Here is a 24,185-nt window from a genome sequence, read left to right as displayed (position 1 = left end):
CCAAGTTATCCATTCAAGTGGATAAGTTCACTGATTTGGTTAAGGCTCTTATGACCCAATAATTTCACCTCTAGACTTCTTGCATTGTCTCACAACATGAGCTTTTGGGGGGCACCTCACATCTAAGCCATAACACCCCCCACCCTGCCCTACCATGAAGCTTTTCAGTGGAGATCCAGATCGGATGACCCCCTTCCAGCAGCAGGAAGGCTGCCGTCCTCACTTGTACCATCCCAGTGTGTTGGAGGGTGGAGAACAGATAGGAGTAGCCCTGTGTTGAAACACTGATTACCTCTATTTCTCTTACTGCAGTTTATACAGTTCCTTATATAAATTTTTCTCAATTTTTTGTTTGTATTGTCGACTTGGAGAGTGATATTTTTGGTAATTTGGATTTATCTAGGGAGAGGTTAGGGCTGAACTCTTCACTCTGATATTCTGAAGTCTCACCCTCTGTTATCTCTCTTTTTGGTCATCTCTTTTCATACAACTTTATGATTGTGTTACTGCTTGTATTCATACTTGATTCTAATCTGTACTCTCTCCTCCAGAAACCTGAGTGATCTTTAAAAATGGAACCTAACATGTCCTTCCCTTACATAAAAAATACCTACTGCTTTTAGTATAAAATTCATAGTTACTGTGGCCTACAAGTTTTGTACATGATGTGACTTCTGCCTCCCTCCCTAGCTAGGCTCATCGTGAATCACTTCTCTTTACTTACTCGTCCTAGACCACAGTGACCTTTTACCTCCTGGAAAGCACCACGGGTCTTCTCTGTGTTAGAACTTTCCTATGGGCCTCGCTGCTTGGAGTGCTTTTATTGCACCTCTTCAGTGGATTAAATCCTTCTTGCTCCTCACATCTCATTCCATTTTTCTCAGGGAAGCTTTTCTTTACTTCTGCTCAGACCAGAATAGATTTCCTGATCTTTGCTATATTTACCACTGTTGGTCTTCAAGTTCTTTTCTATTACAATGAAATGATTCTTTATGCCATCATTATTGAATGTATATATTTACCTCTAGTGTCCCTCAAAGGCAAAGTTGTTCATGCATGCATCTTCTAGCACAGTGCCTAGTACATAGGAAATTCTCTTAAAAATACTTGTGAATGAGAGAATGATTATCAAATAGGTTAAAATGTCTTTGGGTCTGGTACATCATTATTCTACACAGATATAATATATCCCCAGATTTGACAATGTGTAGAATTCAGCCATTTTAATTATCATTAATTATATGCATTATTGCATTTATATTGTAGCTGTATAAGTAATGGAACTCAGTATTGAGACATCTTGATAATATGATGCTGAGTTTGATTTCTGTCTTTAATAAGCCCTTTCTTGTTTCCTCTCTTTATCTTGGTCATGAGTTTTTCCATTCTGTACCCTTGGAAACTAGACCTCTGTTCTGTTTTGATCAGACTTCATCTTTACATTCCCCTAAATAGCATCTGACCTAAAAGCCCAGGCTTGGTAACTGACAAACTGTCATTTGATTTGTTATTATACTTTTCTGATCTTTGTGGAACTAGGTGAGATTAGATACCTGAAGCATATCACAGTACTATTATTCAGGGAAAGCAATGTTAAATTAATTTTAATATATTCTAATTAAGGATGGAATGGCCCAGTTTAGAAAGATTTGTATAAAAAATGTTAAATAAGCTTGGACTTGTAATGTCTAATTCTCCCTGTCTTTAAAATTTCAGTGGGAAAGCAGCAAACAGAAAATATTTTTATTGAGAGTTTTTTAAAATTACCTAGGTTTTTCTGTACTATAACGGTTACTGATATTTTTTAAAAATAGTCCCCCTCCACTTAAAAGAAAAAAAAAAGAAAAGAAACGGCCTCTAGCAAAATATTATACAATGTGCTGCTTCTTTAAGCTTGATTTTGTTAGCTCTAGAAACGGAGAACTTTAGAGATCACATACTTTGGGCCATCAGGGGATGGTTACTGGCACACAGTTATTGTGTAATAGTAGCAGTGGTAATGATGGTGATTTCCATGTAGTTGACTCAAGCAGGACAAACTGAATACAAAACAGTATATTGTGGGAAAGATTTGTTTTTCATTGTCAAACTAAGGATATATTATTTGGGAACTCGGTGCAATGGATATAGTATCTTAAAACCACAGTGAATCTTTAAACTTCTCTTTGTTCTAGGGGTTATGGTACTATAGCCTTTGGATAAGTGCTGTATTTTCTGTAGTTACAAATGAAGGAAGAAAGTCTGAATGAGTAGTTTGCTGGCATATGCTTCTTGATTGTTGCTATTTTGGTGTCAACTTTTATGTTGAGAGTTGCTCTTTAATGACAAAAATGTTTACTGGAAATTATAGCTTGGAAAAGAGAACCACTTTCCCTGCTTCAGCAGAAAGCTATGTAACGCATTGATGTGGGTAAAGTAGCTGTGGAGTTTATATTCAGATTGTATTGAACAGTAAACAGAGCATCTAAAATAACCACTTGCACATTGCAACAAACACATCATCATTGCTTAAAAAAGAGTTAGAAGTACAGTTGACGAAGCATGGACAACCATAAAAATGCATTAGTTTGGCTTGACACATTAATACCTGTTTTGCAGATGTTTTTATGTATTGTTGTGTGAACAGTTTACAAATAATTACAGGAAGTCATATGGAAAATAAAATAAGTGGGTGGTTTCTCGTCTAAATATTTTCATTCATGTGAATCTGTGTGAGCCACAGCTGTTCTGCAGCAAAGCAGATAGATGAGGATTCTCAGAAGGTTTTTATTAGCAATCTCTGTCATCAGTATCAGCACATTTTTATATCTTTAGCAACACAGTTTAAAAACATTAAATTGAGAGGTCTGGTTTGATCCTTGTGATTACTGAAAAATCCTTGTTTCTGATTAGGACAATGTAGATATCTGTGAATAAAGTAAACCAAATTGAAACAAGCAACAACAACAACAACAACAACAAACAAAAGCTTCCCCAACTCCTAAATGTAGAACTACTTAAAAATATAAAATACTAGGAAGTTACTAGGCCCTTTGAGAAAGATTAAATATCATTTTGTAATTCTTAGTTCACACAATATATAACCATAGCTTGTTATATCTTTATAATAATTAAGATTACAAGTGGTTATATCTTTTTATATGAATTGTTGGTCATAAATTGCACAGAAGTTCGGCTTATCTATTTTCTTTATGAAGTACCAAAAGTGTAATCTGCTTTTTCTCAGCAGCTTACTGTATTACATTACTGGTCTCCAAAGTGGGTGTCATTTGAAAACTGACCAGGTCTTTGTACAAGAAATACGTACTTCTCTATAAATTGTTAATAAACATATCTTTCAAAATTGTGACTAACACAAAGATTTGTAGACTTCTTCTGTTTATGAAGTCGTTTATAATTACTAGAATATCTGTGTTTTAGTTCCCTCATTACTATTAAAATTTTTCATAAAACACATCCAAATGTAGATTCTTTTTTGTCCAATCATGCCGTTGTTTTTATGTGTATACATTTCAGTTACATATATGAGGAGACAAGAATTATCAGACCTTCCCTGGTGTGATTTTGTGTACCTATTGCTTAGAGAAAGGCACTAAGTTATAGAAAGTGGTAACAGATGCATCCATAGGTAGGAATTTGGGTAATTCCCCTTACCTTGGTTTCACTTTCTGTGGTTTCAGGTTCCTGTGGTCAACCCTGGTCTGAAAATATTAAATGGAAAATTCTTGAAAATTTTCAATTAATGTTTTCAGTTGCTCCACTATTCTGAGTAGCATGATGATTTCTGGTGCCATCCTGGAACCTGTGAAACTTATAGGATTACAAGTAATAAAATTGTAAGTTGGTTGATTACATTATAGCAAAGGAAAAATATGTGACTCGTATCATGACATATAGAAAACAGTTGTTGGACTCTGGAATTCTCTCATAGATTTGCTACTTCTGTTAAGATGTTCTATATGATCTGTGAAAGAATGAACCAAGGCATTTTTTGGAATTAGGTAAGATTCATATTACTAGAATGGCAAGTAAAATTTCTTGATTTATGTACAGTTTTACTTCTATATTTTCCTTTAACTATTTTTAGTCTATCTCCTTTAGTCTTGATTCTTTATTCTTTTTTCCTTCATATCTTCCATTAGCTATTTTAAATCTTTTTATCTTTTAGATGCTATTTTGGCTTTAGAACATAAGGGAAATGCAGGGGATGATTGTTATTCTTTGGACTAGAGTTATTATCACAAGGAACTGGCTTAGCATTGTAATTTTAAAAGGCATCAGTCATAGTCTTTTGGGTACTCTTAAATTGCAAAACAAAGAAAAATAAGTTATGGAGTAGAAAGAAAATGTTGAGTCTAAAAGAAGGCTGTTTCTGTAGGCATTTAACACGTATATCTGATGCTAGTTTTCATTCAGTATTACTGATAATAGAAAAAAATGCTAAGTAACATCAAAAGCAATCAATCAGACAGTGCTTGAGCATGAATATGATTGTGACTTTTGCTTTACTATCCTCTGGTGACTTTTTGAACTTCTAGTGGTCACATAACAATTGGTTTTGTTAAAACATTAATAGGAGACTCACTAACCTGCAGAAAGCAGATTCCCTAACTGACTGGTTCATGTTATACACGGAAAAGCTGATGACTTCAGTGTGTAGTAGACATGTAGAACCATAGATTATTGTTTTTTTCCCAAGGTTGCCTTTGTTGTTAGAACACTTAGCATAAGGCAGCAATGGTAGGCTATACCTGAAAAGAACAAAACACCATTAAATATATAAATCATCACTTAAAAAAAAAACTGTAGCTACCAAGGCCATCTGAAACAGGAGTATTCTTTTATGTGAAAGTTGTTTTTAAACACACACACACACACACACACACACACACACACACAAACTCATTCCAGCAAATCCAGGTTGATTTGGATGTTACTGTCTAATGGGATAAATCTCAATGAAACCAAGCTTGCTTGAACCAAGCCCAGCAGCATAAGGCCTAATGGAAAGTATCTTGGGAGTAGAAATAAGAATATAAGAAGTGACCAGTACAGTCTTATGTATATATTAAGTTCTATGTATGTGGTATAAAATTCTAGTGAAAATACCACTAAAACTTCCTTAAAATTTCTCATGAAATACTTATATAGGACATGCTGTCTTTCAAGAAGTCTAAATAGCAAGTACTTTCAGTATTCCTTTTCTTTTTGTTGAATAAATAATGAGGTGTTTGCTATATGCATAGTAAAATTCATGTATTAGTGACTAAGGGTAGAAGAGCAGAATTAAACAAACTTTTTATTCTGTTTGTGAAATCAGTTTTATTAGTTTCATAGTAAAAATACCTCTTTGTTCTTTTGTGGGTAAACAAGAAAAGACCTTTGTTTTCCAAATATAATGTCTGGGTAATAAAAATATGTGAGAGGTCAGTCCCTCACCCTTTCCAGAAAGACCTATCTTTCCCTTACTTATACTGCTATCAAAGTTTTTGGTAGAATTATATCAAAATGTAGATTCTCTTTTTAGTCCAATCATGCCAGTTTTTGGACTGTGTTCCTCTATATTCCTTTGACATAGATGGGAGTATGCCTTTTATAGCTCAGATTTTCCTGTATGTGTGTCTGTCATCTTGGGTTATCTCTCCTCTCTGATTCTACCTCTGTTGTATTGTTTGATGGGCATTTTCCTCAAATTCTTATGTTTATTTTCTCTCCATCTTTGTTGCCATACTCACCTATGCTTGTCTTGTGCTTTGTAGTTTTCTTGTTCTACTCAACAGTAGAATAATCACACTCAAATTCAGTTATTTTATATTGAAAGGTAACTTGATTTGATGGCAAGTACCCTGAAGTATGGTAAAAGAGCTGATTTAGGTTCAGGGCTCTTCTTACATTAACTGTGTACTTGAGAAAGACATTTCACTTCACTGGTTTTAATCTTTTTAATTATAAAAGAGAGAAAATTTATTTTTGTAAATAGGATGTGATACAATGAAGGGGCACCAAATAGTGATAGTTTCTTAGATAAGTCAGAATTTCCATATTCTGTTATTTACAGACCTTGTCTTCTATAAAACTTCTCTTAGTGACTAAAGTCAGAATTGGTGTCGAGAAATGCAAGATAGGTTGGTCCAGTGTTTCTAGAAATTTCAGTAACAACTTTGGAATTTCTTTCATATTTACTCAGCTATACTGTATTGTTTCACAGATCACATTCTGTAGTTATCCTATATCCATCTTACCAGTAGGGTTGTCACATAAGTCCACATAAGACATCTTTTATGGTATACCATATCTTCTTGACAGAAAGGTTATTATTGTATTAGCCAGAGTTCTCTAGAGGAACAGAACCCAGAGAACATATATATAATTATAAGAGGCAATTTAATTGTTGGTTTATACAGTCTGAGGCTAGATAATCCCACAATGGCTATCTGCAGACTGGAGAGCTAGGAAAACCAGTAACTGCTCAGTTCAAGAAGCTGGAAGCTTCAGAATAAGGGGACCAATGATGCAACCCAGTCCAAGACTGAAGGCCTAGAAACTCCCTGGAGAGTCACTGGGTCTAGTGTGCCTTCCAAGACTGAAGGATCTGCAGTCTGATGTCTGCAGTTGATGGCAGCAGCAAAAATTGCAATGCTCAAGAATAATTGAGTTTGAATGCACAAGCAAGTCCCCTCACCCTTGTGCTCTTTGTTTCACCTGGGCCCCCAGCCTGTTGGGTGGTGCCACCCACGTTTAGGCAATCCCCCATCCCCATTTGCTAATCATCTCTGGAAACACCATTACAGATAACACCCGAAAGATGATTTGCCAATTTTCTAGGTGGTTTCTCAATTCAGCCAAGTTGACATTCAAGTTTAACCATTAAATTATTGAGTAATGGAAGCAGTTTTTTTTCCTTTTGAATGCCAAAACCCAATGGAAATTCTTGCTCTATGTGAATGATTAGCAGAAATGTAGAGAAAACTCATTGAAGGTATTGATTTGTCTTTAAGGGGAACTGTGTATTCCCTTTGAAAAGTATTCTGTGTAGCTATGTTATCGAAGAATTAATAGCTACATGACCTAATACGGGATTGAATTTAGATATGTTTTCCTTGAATGATAGTCATACAAGCCCATGTAGTTTGAAAGTGAAGAGCAAACTACAAAAAAACCAAGGAAGTTAGAGTGAATTAAGCATTTTACAATCACATTTATCAATAATTTGATTAATATGAGTTATTCAGGAAATCTACTCACAACCTCTTAGGCAGCTTGTTTTCATTCTTGGCTGCTGCTATTTCTCAGCAGTAGTTGTAACCTTTATAAGGTTTACACTATGAAGAAATCATAGTGTCTGTATATAAAATGCTACATTGAAAAAGCCTTCCAGTATTTCTATTACTTGGCTGTAAGTTTCCATGAAAGTGGGCTCACCATCTTCAGTAGGAGTCCCATTTCAATTGCTGGTTTATGGTTCTTGTTTCTTTGTTACTATGGATATTGTCTAGAAAGTGGCAGAAGAGTCAGAGTTTAAAAAACAGCATTTGATACAGAATATGAGTAAACTATATTAATCATAGGTATTCTATTTCTTGTCATTTTAAAATATCAAATTATTTTGTGAGGCAAATTTGTTAATTTAGATAGAGCCAAATTCTGAGACTCAGGGCACACTGAATTAAAAAAAATGAAAGTGCCACAGTTTCTATTGGAATTGAGCCTAAGGTGAGCCAAAATTTCAAATGGGGGTTAATTGGCACTTGAAAGGTGTAACCTGAAATGGGAAGAGTTAGGGATACTGGCATTAACAGAGTCCAAAACAGTAAACCCTAACAAAGCACTAGTAGTGTCTAGAAATAGTGAATATTTGTTATTTATGTGGCACATTGTATCTTCAAAGTGTGTTACAGTTGTTTAGTTGATGTTTGTGTTCACACCCATTTTTCAACTGAGTGGGCTTAGGAGTAAGGAGATTTTAAGGACAAGAGGCAGAAGCATACTAACATTTTAATTGCTGTTTGAGGAGTTGGGTTAGCAATACAGATTGTTCCACAATTAAAAAAGAAATAGAGATCCTTCTCCCTGGCAAGACCAGTTATATTTATGAATTACTCATGAAGGAGAGAAGAGTTAGAATCATATTGTAAAAGATGTACAAGGAACGTAATTTAGCAAAATTGCAATCTCAACTTCACTACAGTTTTTCTTTGAGGTCTGTATTCCATGAGAATTCTTTGGTTAAGCATGTGGCAGCACCCATATTTGGACTACTTTAGGCAAAGAAAAGACAGGAATATAGATTCACCTGGAATCAGGGGACCCCTGTCACACTAGGGCTTCTTTTTTCTTTTTGGTTTCCCATATCAACTTCCCTCTGCATCAGTTTCTTCCTTTCCGATCAGCTGCTTCTGCCCTTGGCAGGAGCTGTGGCTGCTGGTGCTTCTCGATCCTTTTACTTACAGCTTCAGTAACAGAGAAGGTCCAGTTTGTGTTGTGCCATTCTTCCCTTCTCCAACTGTGGCCACTTGAGTAGGGTTCTGTGATTGGCCCAGCTTGGTACAGGGAAGCCCACCGTGCACTAACTAGACAGACCTTGGTGGCTAGAGAAACTGAGATCTGAAACAGAACAGTTTTCCATCAAACCACATGGACATGGGGGAGGATGGGGAAGTCTGACAGAAGAAAGGGGCATTTCCTAGAAAAGCAGAAGATGCTGTTCTAGGCAGAAATAAATAGGAAAAGGTTTTTCACTAGTGGTCTTCTGAGGAAAAAATATTGCTTTACTGTAATTCATTTCTCTTCAGTAGTTTAGGAAATATCATTTTGTAGGATTTAGTTTTGAGAGAAAAACAAAGGTTTAAAAACTCTACAATTTAGTGCTTCCTATATGACTGGCTTTGTTGTAATTCCATTTATATATGTTGGTCTGTTTCACTCTCCATGATCCTTAGAGATATCTATTTCCATTTTAGGGGATGAGGAAGAAGGTCAGAGAGTAGATATGACTTCCAGGGCATATGGCACAGTGAGAGGCAGAACCAGAATTCACATAACTCCTGAAATGTAATGTAGGGTGTTTCCTTACATGGTTACTTTCTTTTGGTTAACTTCATTCAGAAAATGCATAGAGTGAATTATAATGATTGTACCATCTGTTAAGTGCTTTGATCTAAATGAGTCACGAATCTCTTAGAATACTATAGAATCATATTTATGAAAGGAACCCTTAAAGATCATATGGTACACTGGTTTTTCAACCTTTTGTGACTTTCAACATGGAATCTGTGTTAGTATGTTTTATATCACTATAACAGACAACTAAGATAATCAACTTATAAGAGAAAAGATTGGTCTCAGTTTTGAAAGTTTCAATGATGACTGAATGGCCTCATTGTTCTGGGCCTGTAGTGAGGCAGCATATTGAAGTGGGAGAATATAGCAATGCAGAAATGCTCATCTACTGGCCAGGAAGCAAAAGAAAGGAAAGAGGAAGTGATCTGGGTCCCATACTCACCTTGGGAGCACACCTTCAATAAGCTACAGACCCCCCGTCTAAGCTCTGCCTCTTAGTAGATCCCACCCACTTCCCAGTAGCACCAGCCTAGGGACCTTGTTTAACAAAACATGACCTTTGCGGGGAGAGTCCAGGTCCAAACTATAGCAGAATTCCTTTTTTAAATGAAATGCTGTATCTTAGTCCATCATATGAAATAGGTAAAACGATCCCATTCTGGAGAGAGCCCAGTGCTCCATAGGCTTAACCACCTATCTCTCTATTGACGTCTTGAGAGTTCTTTGGAGGCTATTTTGAATACCGTTTGTATAGGGAAACTGAGACTCAAATAGGGTCAGTGACATACTCAGTTTCACATAATTTTAGATTATAGGAATTTAGATCACATTCCTGTTTTCAGTTATAAGATACATGAGATTTGTTACTAATTGTAAAAACCGTGAAGCTTACAAAAATCAGTTAGTTTTAGAATTTAGAATTACTCCTAATGGTTTTATTTTCCAGTTTGGTGGTACTTTTATGTAACCCATAGCATATTAATTCATGTCACACTCTTATTAAATATCTATTATATCTATTGCTTTTGGTCTTATTTTTGAGTTCAGCTATATATGGTCTGGATTCAGACTAGTCCTGTCTATATTTTTAATATATTTGACTCCTAAAATACATCAAGTTCTCAAGACATACTTAAATAAGATGATGTCCGAATTGGGTACATGAAACTCATGGGGGTAATACTTAGACCTCATTGAAATGTGTTTTCCAGTTTGAATATCTCCTCTTCATGGTTAGAAATGTAAACCAACTTGGGCGAAATGTCAAATGACTTGGGTGAAAATAAGTAAATTTTCAGATTGGAATGAAAAAGTTTATTTTTCACAAGACCAGACTTTTGTTTTCTCCTTTAGGAGAGTCAAGCCCTACTCGCCGGGAAGCTGTGAAGAGAAGAACAGCAGAGTATCTTATGCGGGCAGAAAGTATCTCCAGCCTTTATGGAAAGCCACAGCTGGATGACACATCTCAGGTATGTCTCATGTTTTGTTTTGCATTTTCTTTAACTGTTATTTTTTGATGTCTTATCTTTTGGCTTTATTTTAATTGGAGTATTTGAGAATTTTGGTTTCTGGAATTTTACTAATAATTTTACTAATAATTTTCTTAACTTAATGTCAAAAGGAAAAGCATTATGGCACACCACCAAAAGTGGAACCAAACAGGACTTGTGTTTTCCTTTTCTTGGCCCTTTATTATTCCTTAACTGTACTCTAAGTCTCCCCAGCTGTAAAATGACAGTAATCTCTACTATATGATATTGACCTATATTTAAATTTCTTAAAACTTAAATTATGATTCTGTACAGTTCCTGTACAGTTTTATTGAGTCATGCTAAAACTGTCACTTTATCCACAAGTCCTATGAGAATCTGCTGTGGCTCAAAGATATAGTCATTCGAGCAGCAATATTTAGGTTATTTGAGACTACTAATAGACTTGTCTCTAAGATAGATAAATGCTTAAAATGTTAGAAATGTGGTTTGTTACTATTTTTATCTCTGATCTATCTGGACTTGAAAATCATTTCTGGAAGAAACTTTTCTGTATGTTTTTTCTTTATATCAAACTAAACTTTTCTAATGCAAATTAAGTACTGTATTTCCTAGCAGGGTGCTATAGTGCATGCCCATAACCCCAGAAGCTATGGAGGCTGAGGCAGAAGGATCATCAATTTGATTCAGTGTGTGCAACTCAATGATATCCTGTCTCAAAATAAAAATTAAAAGGATTAGGAATGCTCAGTGGTACAGCACTTCTGGGTTCAATTACCAGTATCACTTAAAAAAAAAAAATTCTGGTATTGGGAAAAGTGTTTAGTTTATTATTTTAATTGATCTAAGGGGCAGATAACCTTGTTCATATTCAGTTCTGCCACTTGAAGTCATGAAAGATTGGCATTAGTTTCTGTATCTGAGTAATGGGGATAGTAATTATTCCTTGCTGGGTTGTTGTTAGGATTAAATGAAGTTAAAAATAACCTTCATACATGGATACACCTCCTCACCCCATCCAACAACCCACAGTTAGATAAGCTTTGTGCCTGCCTAGCATAAAGACCAGATGTAATGCAGACTAGCTTAATAAATTCTAGCCCCATTCTTCCTATTTTCTTTGTACACTGCTTTGTATGCTATTTTCCACATATTTTATTGCTTTATGTAGTTTTTAAAAATTACAAAATATCTCAAACATTTTTATTTGGTGGTGCTAGGGGTAAAAAAAGGAACAGCCCAAAATTTAACCTTGATTCATTGACCTTTGCAGTTTTTTGTTGCTGATTTTTTTTGAGCCATTTTCATTTCTAGTATGACTTTTAAAAAAAGTACAGTTATCACTACAAATGGAAAAAAATGTACTTATTAAAATTGTACTTATTAGTGAAGATCTTATATTCTGAGAATTTTATTGGTGTTTGACTATTCATTATAGAACAAAAAGATTACATTTCAACTTAATGTATTTGTTACCCTAACATCATAATTACATTTTAAGTAATGTTATCTATTTTGCTGATTCATTTTCAGCTTTTGAATTACTGTGACTCTTCTGTGTTCTGCTTGTTAAATTTTTCCTGTACTCTGTTATTGTTGTCTTAATGACATTATTATTTCCTTTAACTTTTCACTACTGAATTTTATCTTTTAAATGAGATATTCATCAAAACATTAATTGGATTTAATTCCCTTTTTCCATGGAGTTGGCAACCCTCCTTGTTTGCAACCCTGATATATACATTCTCAACTTCATTTTGTAGGGCATTGATAAGAACATTAAATAACGTGAATCCATAAATTATTTGTTATACTAACCCTATCTTTTATATAAAAATTCTTAACCATTGTACTTACTCCCTTAACATTAACTGTGAATTTTCTCCTTATACTTACTCATTCAATATCATCATCACCTATGCATCCCTGTTAGAGTTTCCCATTGTTCCCTCTATGGAACCATAATTTCTTTCTATTTTTAAACATTTTTTTCCTTTCTTTTATTTATTTTTTGATTCATTGTACACAAATGGGGTACAACTTTTCATTTCTCTGGTTGTAAATGTGGTAGAGTCACACCGTTTGTGTAATCATACATGTACATAAGGGAATGATATTTGTCTCATTCCACCATCTTTCCTTCCCCCTGCCCCCTCCGCTCATTTCCCTCGACACAATCTAACATTCTTCCATTCTTCCTTTAATACCCCCCACCCCCACTGTTACACATCTGTCAGCATCCACTTATCAGAGAAAACATTCAACCTTTGGTTTTTTGAGATTGACTTATTTCAGTTAGCATGATATTCTCCAACTCCATTGGAGCCATAATTTCTTAGGCAAATAAATATATAAAGTCTTCTTATAGTTTTGACTTAGAGAACAGGACCTTCAATTATATTAGTCAGAATTTCCCTGTAAGGGAACTGGGGTTATGGCTCAATGGTAGAGTGTTTCACTAACATGTGCGAGGCCCTGCATTCAATTCTCAGCACTGCATACAAGTAAATAAAATAAAGGTTCATTGACAACTTAAAAAAAATTTTTTTTTCCTATAAGCATAGTTTCTAATGAAAATAAAGTTAAGGAAATCTAATACAGGATAGCTGATTGTACTAGGTTGTATATTAATTCATTAAGCATCTGTTAAGACTTTATGTACACATAAATCTAGATATTCTTTGGAAGTACACAAAAGATGACATAATGTTTGCTCTTGCAAACCTTATAGCATAATTGAAGTCATAAATATGCCTATAGTTGAAACAAAAGTTAGAGAGATGGTAAGAGCCATGTGGAATCATGGGAAATTGTATCAGAAAAGATAAACAGGGTCACTTAATCTGATTTGGTGTGTAGAATTTTTTTTTTTTTTTTAATTCTCAGTCAAGGATGCTACTGGAGAGTAAGTGTGATGTTTTATGGTAAACATTGGCTTTTTAAAAAAATTTTTTTTTTTTTTTTAGTTGTAGATGAACACAGTACCTTTATTTATTTATTTTTATGTGCTGCTGAGGATTGAACCCAGGGCCTCACGAATGCTCAGGGAGTGCTCTACCACTGAGACACAACCCCAGCATTTGCTTTTTATTCTCCCTTTTATATAGTATTCTGTTAAGCCTGGCCCTTATTGGTCAGTAATATATTTAATTATGTTCTTATCTGTGATTTAAGTCACATGAATACCAGAGGTTCATGATTAACTTGGTGAATTCATGATTTCTTTAACCATCTTTGGGTCTGAATTTCAACCAGCACAATGAGAGGATTGATATAAATGATTTAACTTCATTTGCTCAAATTCTGCACAGAGTAGATACTATTTCTCTGTTGAATCAGTATGCAAACATTTCTTTCTAGACTGATTGATTATGTAAGTAAAAGAATCCTTTCTGGCATTTAAGATTTTTGTCAGTTATCATTTTCCCCCTTTGGTGCTGTCTAAATAATGGCCCCCTCTACCCAAGTTTTCTTTATTGAACTTCAGAGACACTTGTGTGGTAAATATTAAAGTTCTAAATTTCTCAGTCATTTGTGTGTTAATATCCTTCTCAAAGAACAGAAAGAAATAGAAGTACTTTTTTTTATCCTTTTTCTTTTCTTTATTACTTTGTTACTAAAAAACTCCAAGAAAATTTAATGAGTAGATTTCAGATAAAAAGAAAATGAGCTTTGTTTGAAGTTTAGGTGAAATCTTAACTAAATGAGACAGGTTTTTTTCCTTTCTTTTTTTTTTTAAATCGTCAGTGACTTCGAAATGAGTTAAGAATTAATATTGAAAGGGAGTTTCCTTGGAGAAGGCTCAGAATAGCATTTCTGCTATTTTTAGTTGTAGGAATTCTACACTCAGGATCAATGAAATTTGGAAAAAGACAGTAAATGATCTAAATTTAGAACATAAAAGATTATGTATATTCTAAAGTATAATACATTTTTACCATACCATTTCAAAAGTGTGCATGAACATTAATACATAGAATATATGACTTTTCTGAATATTTTGTAGATTTTGAACACAACTGCAATGATATTACTTAATATTTTGCTATTGTACATTTTGTTTACTGGTATTATTAGTTGGTGTTTCTCCATTTCTTCTTTAGAAAATATTTTGGAACAATTATTGTTTCATCCTTAGTGAGACACTGGCAAAGCAGAGATGACAGTTGGGATGTTCTAAGTCAGTCATAGAGCTGTCTTTAAAGGTCAGGCATAGAATGTGATCTAATGTGGGAGACTAGATATTAGGATTGGTAAGTTGCCCAGGAAAGTCTTTGCAAAGTCTATGGAAGAAACCAAGTTGAGGAACTCCAGTGTATTTAGTTCCCAGGGTTTAGAATTCGATTCCTGATCCTTTTTTTGATAATGCTTTCCTTTTTTAGCACTAAAAAAGAAGTGCTTACATTTAATCACTGACATATATAATAATCTGGAAACAAAAAGCAAAAGCACATTAAGATCTTAGAAAACTTTGAAAAACTCCCTGACTCTAGCATTGTTACAAAATAGCCTTTCTCAGTGTTAAAACCTGGAGATCAAATGGTTTAATCTAAGCAAAAATGGTTAAAAAGTATTGGTTTTAGTTCAACTAGTAGAACTAGTTTATTCAAGTTAAACCCCAGAGATTATTCATACTAACGTGTTTTATAGATGAGGCTATAAAACCATGTGATATGGTCAAAGTCACAGCAGTAACTCAGTGGAAGAGCCTTAATCAGAATTCTGAGGGCATGAAATTGAGGTATCTTCATACATAAAATGAGTCAATCCTGTAATGTCCTTTCCTACTTTTCCATGAGTGAGTCTGCATTTAAATGGGATTTGGATTTTGTTTTCTTGCCAGAATTCTGTAATATTTAATCTATATGCCTAAAAATACACTTTCAAATATGTAACTAGCAAACAGGTATGGGAAGTTGGGAGGGCTTTTAGAGGGAATTTAAGGATGGAATGAAATTATGTACCAATTAGTGGGTTGAGGTTATGGTTCAGTGGTAGAGCACTTGCCTAGCATGTGTGAGGTACTGGGTTTGATTCTCAGCACCACATATAAAGGTTCTTCACCAACTAAAAAGAAATACAAAATTAGTACATAATTATGTGCTAATTATTGAAACCTTAAGCAATTCATTTCTATTGAGGCAAGCATAGAATGAAGACATGAAGATGCAAGCACACGTGAGAACATTTTTAAACTGGGGATTTAGCCCAGGGGCACTATACACTGAGTTACATCCCCAACCCTGTTTATTATTTTGAAACAGGGTCTTGCTAAATTGTTGAGGTTGGTCTCAAACTTGTAATCCTTCTCCCTCAGCCTTGAATTGCTGGGATTACAAGTGTGCATCACTGTACCTAGCCTATGTAGTCTTTTTTGTTGTTGTTGTTTTTTTATTGTAAACAAATGGGATACATGTTGTTTCTCAATTTGTACATGGAGTCAAGGCATACCATTTGTGTAATCATAAATTTACATAGGGTATGTTGTTTGATTCATTCTGTTATTTTTCCCTTTCCCCCACCCCTCCCACCCCTCTTTTCCCTCTATACAGTCCTTCCTTCCTCCATTCTTGCCCCCCTCCCTAACCCTAACCCTAAACCTAACCCTAACCCTAACCCTAACACTAACCCTTCCCACCCCCTATTATGTGTCATCATCTGCTTATCAGCGAGATCATTCGTCCTTTGGTTTTTTGAGATTGGCTTATCTCACTTAGCATGATATTCTCCAATTTCATCCATTTGGCTGCAAATGCCATAATTTTATCATTCTTTATGGCGGAGTAATATTCCATTGTATATGTATACCATGGTTTCTTTATCCATTCATCAACTGAAGGACATCTAGGTTGGTTCCACAATCTGGCTATTGTGAATTGAGCAGCTATGAACATTGATGTGGCTGTATCTCTGTAGTATGCTGATTTTAAGTCCTTTGGGTATAGGCCAAGGAGTGGGATAACTGGGTCAAATGGTGGTTCCGTTCCAAGTTTTCTGAGGAGTCTCCATACTGCTTTCCAGAGTGGCTGCACTAATTTGCAACCCCACCAGCAATGTATGAGTGTACCTTTTTCCCCACATTCTCGCCAACACCTATTGTTGCTTGTGTTCTTGATAATCGCCATTCTAATTGGGGTGAGATGGAATCTTAGGGTAGTTTTGATTTGCATTTCTCTTATTACTAGAGATGTTGAACATTTTTTTGTATATCCGTTGATTGCTTGTACATCTTCTTCTGTGAAGTGTCTATTCATTTCCTTAGCCCATTTGTTGATTGGATTATTTGTATTCTTGGTGTAGAGTTTTTTGAGTTCTTTATATATTCTGGAAATTAGTGCTCTATCAGTGGCAAAGATTTTCTCCCACTCTGTAGGCTATCTCTTCACATTACTGATAGTTTCCTTTGCTGAGAGAAAGCTATTTAGTTTGAATCTATGCCAGTTGTTGATTCTTGCTTTTATTTCTTGTGCTATGGGAGTCCTGTTAAGGAAGTCTGATCCTAAGCTGACATGTTGAAGATTTGGACCTACTTTTTCTTCTATAAGATGAAGGGTCTCTGGTTTGATTCCGAGGTCCTTGATCCATTTTGAGGTGAGTTTTGTGCAGGGTGAGAGATAGGGGTTTAATTTCATTCTGTTGTGTATGAATTTCCAGTTTTCCCAGCACCATTTGTTGAAGAGGTTATCTTTTCTCCATTGCATATTTTTGGCCCCTTTGTCTAATATGAGAAAATTGTATTTATTTGGGTTTGTGTCCATGTCCTCTCTTCTGTACCTTTGATCTACCTGTCTATTTTGGTACCAATACCATGCCGTTTTTGTTACTATTGCTTTGTAATAGAGTTGAAGATCTGGTATTGCGATACCCCCTGCTTCACTCTTTCTGCTAAGGATTGCTTTAGCTATTCTGGGTTTCTTATTCTTCTAGATGAATTTCATAATTGCTTGCTCTATTTCTGTAAGGTACGTCATTGGGATTTTAATTGGAATTGCATTGAATCTGTATAGCACTTTTGGTAGTATGGCCATTTTGACAATATTAATTCTTCCTATCAAAGAACATGGGAGATCTTTCCATCTTCTAAGGTTTTCTTGAATTTCTTTCTTTAGTGTTCTGTAGTTCTCATTGTAGAGGTCTTTCACCTCTTTTGTGAGATTGATTCCCAAGTATTTTATTTTTTTCGATGCTATTGTGAATGGGGTGGTTTTCCTGATTTCTCTTTCTGAAGATTCATCACTTATGTACAAAAACGCATTGGATTTATGAGCATTGATCTTGTAACCTGCTACTTTACTGAATTCACTTATGAGTTCTAAAAGTTTTCTGGTGAAATTTCCGGGTTCCTCTAAATATATAATCATGTCATCAGCAAACAGGGATAGTTTGAGTTCTTCTTCTCCTGTTTGTATCCCTTTAATTTCTTTGGTTTGTCTAATTGCTCTGGCTAGAGTTTCAAGGACAATGTTGAATAGAAGTGGTGAAAGAGGGCATCCCTGCCTTGTTTTTAGGGGGAATGCTTTCAGTTTTTCACCATTTAGAATGATATTAGCCATGGGCTTAGCGTAGATGGCCTTTACAATGTTAAGGAATGTTCCCACTACCCCAGTTTTTTCTAGTGTTTTGAGCATGAAGGGATGCTGTATTTTATCAAATGCTTTTTCTGCTTCTATCAAAATAATCATGTGATTCTTAAGTTCAAGTCTGTTGATATGGTGAATGACATCTATTGATTTCCGGATGTCGAGCCAACCTTGCATCCCTGGGATAAAAACCACTTGATCATGGTGCACTCTTTTAAATATATTTTTGTATGCGATTTGCTAAAATTTTGTTGAGAATTTTTGCATCGATGTTCATTAAGGATATTGGTCTGAAATTTTCTTTCCTTGATGTGTGCTCTGTCTGGTTTAGGTATCAGGGTAATATTGGCTTCATAGAATGAGTTTGGGAGGGTTCCCTCTTCTATTTCATAGAATACTTTGAGGAGTATTGGAATGAACTCTTTTTTAAAGGTTTTGTAGAACTCAGCTGAGAACCCATCTGGTCCCGGACTTTTCTTTGTTGGTAGGCTTTTGATGACCTCTTCTATTTCATTGCTTGAAATTGATTTATTTAAGTTGTGTATGTCTTCCTGGTTCAGTTTAGGTAATTCATATGTCTCTAGAAACTTATTGTCTTCGAGGTTTTCTGTTTTGTTGGAGCACAGATTTTCAAAATAGCTTCTAATTATGTTTTGTATTTCACTCGTGTCTGTAGTGATATTTCCTTGCTCATTCCGAATTTTAGTAATTTGAGTTTTCTCTCTCTTTCTCTTTGTTAGTGTGGCTAAGGGTTTATCAATTTTGTTTATTTTTTCAAAGAACCAACTATTTATTTTGTTAATTTTTCCGATTGTTTCTTTTGTTTCAATTTCGTTGGTTTCAGCTCTGATTTTAACTATTTCCTGTCTTCTACTACTTTTGGTGTTGGTCTGCTCTTCTTTTTCTAGGGCTTTGAGCTGTAGTGTTAAGACGTTTATTTGTTGATTTCTACTTCTTTTTTTGAATGCGCCCCATGAAATAAATCTTCCTCTAAGTACTGCTTTCATAGTGTCCCAGAGATTTTGATATGATGTGTCTTTGTTCTCGTTTACTTCTAAGAATTTTTTTTTTTTTTTTTTTTTTTTTTTTTTTTTTTTTTTTTCTCTGCTGATTTCAGGTGGTGAGGTAATCATGGTCTAAATTTCCATGTGCAGTTAGGTTTATTTCTGGCTTTTCTATTAGATTCCATTAATTGTCTGTTTATTCACTTGTCAATACAATTGTCTTCTAATTACAGAAACTTTGTAATATGTTCTAACATCTGGTTTAAGATTAATCCCCCCCCCCCCATTATTTTTCTTTTTTTTTTTTTTTTTTTTTTTTTTTTTTTAATTTTTTTTTTATTTTATTTTTTTTACGTTTACATAGGGTAATGATGTTTATTATATTTTTCCCCTCCCCCCCACCCCTCCCACCCCTCCCACCCCTCCCACCCCTCTTTTCCCTCTACACAGTCCTTCTTTCCTTCATTCTTACTGCTCTCCTTAGCCTAACTCTAAACCTAACCCTAAACCTAATGCTAGCCCCTCCCACCCCCCATTATATGTCCTCATCCGCTTATCAGCGAGATCATTTGTCCTTTAGTTTTTTGAGATTGGCTTATCTCACTTAGCATGATATTCTCCAATTTCGACCATTTGCCTACAAATGCCATAATTTTATCATTCTTCATTGCGGAGTAATATTCCATTGTATAAATATGCCACAGTTTCTTTATCCATTCATCAACTGAAGGGCATCTAGGTTGGTTCCACAATCTGGCTATGGTGAATTGAGCAGCAATGAACATTGATGTGGCTGTATCTCTGTAGTATGCTGATTTTAAGTCCTTTGGGTATAGGCCAAGGAGTGGGATAGCTGGGTCAAATGGTGTTTCCATTCCAAGCTTTCTGAGGAATCTCCACACTGCTTTCCAGAGTGGTTGCACTAATTTGCAACCCCACCAGCAATGTATGAGTGTTCCTTTTTCACCACATCCTCGCCAACACCTATTGTTGCTTGTATTCTTGATAATCGCCATTCTAATTGGGGTGAGATGAAATCTTAGGGTGGTTTTGATTTGCATTTCCCTTATTACTAGGGATGTTGAACATTTTTTCATATATCTGGTGATTACTTGTACATCTTCTTCTGTGAAGTGTCTGTTCATTTCCTTAGCCCATTTGTTGATTGGATTATTTGTATTCTTCGTGTAGAGTTTTTTGAGTTCTTTATAGATTCTGGAAATTAGCGCTCTATCTGAGGTATGGTTGGCAAAGATATTCTCCCACTCTGTAGGCTCTCTCTTCACATTTCTGATAGTTTCCTTTGCTGAGAGAAAGCTTTTTAGTTTGAATCTATCCCAGTTGTTTATTCTTGCTTTTATTTCTTGTGCTATGGGAGTCCTGTTAAGGAAATCTGATCCTGAGCCAACAAGTTGGAGATTTGGACCTACTTTTTCTTCTATAAGATGAAGGGTCTCTGGTCTGATTCCGAGGTCCTTGATCCATTTTGAGTTGAGTTTTGTGTAGGGTGAGAGATAGGGGTTTAGTTTCATTCTATTGCATATGGTTTTCCAGTTTTCCCAGCACCATTTGTTGAAGAGGCTATCTTTTCTCCATTGCATATTGTTGGACCCTTTGTCTAGTATGAGAAAATTGTATTTATTTGGGTTTGTGTCCATGTCCTCTATTCTGTACCATTGATCTACCTGTCTATTTTGGTACCAATACCATGCCGTTTTTGTTACTATTGCTTTGTAGTAGAGTTGAAGATCTGGTATTGCAATACCCCCTGCTTCGCTATTGCTACTGAGGATTGCTTTAGCTATTCTAGGTTTTTATTCTTCCAGATGAATTTCATAATTGCTTGCTCTATTTCTGCGAGGTACATCATTGGGATTTTAATTGGAATTGCATTGAATCTGTATAGAACTTTAGGTAGTATAGCCATTTTGACGATATTAATTCTGCCTATCCAGGAACATGGGAGATCTTTCCATCTTCTAAGGTTTTCTTGAATTTCTTTCTTTAGTGTTCTGTAGTTCTCATTGTAGAGGTCTTTCACCTCTTTTGTGAGATTGATTCCCAAGTATTTTATTTTTTTCGATGCTATTGTGAATGGAGTAGTTTTCCTAATTTCTCTTTCTGAAGATTCATCACTTATGTATAAAAATGCATTGGATTTATGAGCATTGATCTTGTAACCTGCTACTTTACTGAATTCACTTATGAGTTCTAAAAGTTTTCTGGTGGAATTTCCAGGTTCCTCTAAATATATAATCATGTCATCAGCGAACAGGGATAGTTTGAGTTCTTCTTTTCCTATTCGTATCCCTTTAATTTCTTTGGTTTGTCTAATTGCTCTGGCTAGAGTCTCAAGGACGATGTTGAATAGAAGTGGTGAAAGAGGGCATCCCTGCCTTGTTCCAGTTTTTAGGGGGAACGCTTTCAGTTTTTCACCATTTAGAATGATATTGGCCATGGGCTTAGCGTAGATGGCCTTTATAATGTTTAGGAATGTTCCCATTACCCCAATTTTTTCTAGTGTTTTGAGCATGAAGGGATGCTGTATTTTATCAAATGCTTTTTCTGCATCTATTGAAATAATCATGTGATTCTTAACTTTAAGTCTGTTGATATGGTGAATGACATTTATTGATTTCCGAATGTTGAACCAACCTTGCATCCCTGGGATAAAACCCACTTGATCGTGGTGCACTATCTTTTTAATATATATTTGTATGCGATTTGCTAAAATTTTGTTGAGAATTTTTGCATCGATGTTCATTAAGGATATTGGTCTGAAATTTTCTTTCCTTGATGTGTCTCTGTCTGGTTTAGGTATCAGGGTGATATTGGCTTCATAGAACGAGTTTGGTAGGGTTCCCTCCTCTTCTATTTCATGGAATAGTTTCAGGAGTATTGGAATGAGCTCTTCTTTAAAGGTTTTATAGAACTCGGCTGAGAACCCATCTGGTCCTGGACTTTTCTTTGTTGGTAGGCTTTTGATGACCTCTTCTATTTCATTGCTTGAAATTGGTTTATTTAAGTTGTGTATGTCCTCCTCGTTCAGTTTAGGTAGTTCATATGTCTCTAGAAATTTGTTGATGTCTTCAAGGTTTTCTGTTTTGTTGGAGTATAGATTTTCGAAATAGCTTCTAATTATGTTTTGTATTTCACTCGTGTCTGTTGTGATGTTTCCTTGTTCATTCCGAATTTTAGTAATTTGAGTTTTCTCCCTCTTTCTCTTTGTTAGTGTGGCTAAGGGTTTATCAATTTTATTTATTTTTTCAAAGAACCAACTATTTATTTTATTAATTTTTCCGATTGTTTCTTTTGTTTCGATTTCGTTGATTTCGGCTCTGATTTTAACTATTTCCTGTCTTCTACTGCTTTTGGTATTGGTCTGCTCTTCTTTTTCTAGTGCTTTGAGCTGTAGTGTTAACTCGTTTATTTGTTGATTTCTACTTCTTTTTTTGAATGCACCCCATGAAATAAATCTTCCTCTAAGTACTGCTTTCATAGTGTCCCAGAGATTTTGATATGATGTGTCTTTGTTCTCGTTTACTTCTAAGAATTTTTTATTTCCCTCCTGATGTCTTCTGTTATCCATTCATCATATAATAGTGTATTATTTAGTCTCCAGGTATTGGAGAAGTTTCTGTTTTTTATTCTGTCATTTATTTCTAATTTCAATCCATTATGATCTGATAGTGTACAAGGTAGTATCTCTATCTTCTTGTATTTACTAACAGTAGCTTTGTGGCATAAAATATGGTCTATTTTAGAGAAGGATCCATGTGCTGCTGAGAAGAAAGTGTATTCATTCTTTGTTGGATGGTATATTCTATATATGTCCGTTAAGTCTAAATTGCTGATTGTGTTGTTGAGATCTATAGTTTCTTTATTCAATTTTGTTTGGACGATCTATCCAGTGGTGAGAGAGGTGTGTTAAAATCGCCTAGTATTATTGTGTTGTGGTCTATTTGGTTTCTGGAATTGAGAAGGATTTGTTTGACGTACGTGGATGAGCCAATGTTCGGGGCATAGATATTTATGATTGTTATGTCTTGCTGATTTATGCTTCCCTTAAGCAGCATGTAATGTCCTTCTTTATCCCTTCTGACTAGTTTTGGTTTGAAGTCCACATTATCTGAGATGAGGATGGATACTCCAGCTTTTTTGCTGTGTCCGTGTGCATGGTATGTTTTTCCCCATCCTTTCACCTTTAGTCTATGGGTGTCTCTTTCTATGAGATGTGTCTCTTGCAGGAGCATATTGTTGGATTTTTCTTTTTAATCCAATCTGCCAGTCTGTGTCTTTTGATTGATGAATTCAGGCCATTAACATTCAGGGTTATTATTGTGATATGATTTGTATTCCCAGTCAATTGACTCATATTTGTTTTTGACATGATTTGGTTTCTCCTTTATTTGGCTATTCCTTTAGGCTAGCGCCTCCTGTTGCTGATTTGCATCGTTGTTTTTCATCTCTTCCTCATGGAATATTTTGCTGAGAATGTTCTGTAATGCTGGCTTTCTTTTTGTAAATTCCTTTAGCTTTTGTTTATCATGGAAGGATCTTATTTCATCGTCAAATTTGAAGGTAAGTTTTGCTGGGTATAAGATTCTTGGTTGGCATCCATTTTCTTTCAGGGCTTGGTATATGTTGTTCCAGGCCCTTCTAGCTTTTAGGGTCTGGATTGAAAAATCTGCTGATATTCTTATTGGTTTCCCTCTGAATGTAATTTGATTCTTTTCTCTCGCGGCCTTTAAAATTCTGTCTTTATTTTGTATGTTAGGTATTTTCATAATAATGTGCCTTGGTGTGGGTCTGTTGTAATTTTGTATGTTTGGAGTTCTATAAGCCTCTTGTACTTGGTTTTCCATTTCGTTCTTCAGATTTGGGAAATTTTCTGTTATTATTTCATTGAATAGATTGTTCATTCCTTTGGTTTGTTTCTCTAAGCCTTCCTCAATCCCAATAATTCTCAAATTTGGCCTTTTCATGATATCCCATAGTTCTTGGAGATTCTGTTCATGATTTCTTACCATCTTCTCTGTTTGTTCCACTTT

General features: G+C 35.2%; 1 protein-coding gene across 6 annotated transcripts in view; it reads left to right on the top strand.

Annotated features, from left to right (window-relative positions):
• Rps6kc1 (ribosomal protein S6 kinase C1) overlaps window positions 1-24,185 on the top strand; it is a 214,870-nt gene that overhangs the window by 102,548 nt on the left and 88,137 nt on the right. For all 6 annotated transcript variants that reach the window (XM_047520351.1, XM_047520349.1, XM_047520350.1 and 3 more), the window contains one exon: window positions 10,414-10,529. In XM_047520351.1, the coding sequence (XP_047376307.1) occupies window positions 10,414-10,529 (116 nt within the window). The remainder of the gene's footprint in view (window positions 1-10,413; window positions 10,530-24,185) is intronic.

This window comes from Sciurus carolinensis, chromosome 12, assembly GCF_902686445.1.
Source record: "Sciurus carolinensis chromosome 12, mSciCar1.2, whole genome shotgun sequence".
Classification (NCBI taxonomy): Eukaryota; Metazoa; Chordata; class Mammalia; order Rodentia; family Sciuridae; genus Sciurus; species Sciurus carolinensis.
The sequence above is the reverse complement of the archived record's forward strand: the minus strand, read 5'-3'. Positions and strand labels throughout refer to the sequence as shown.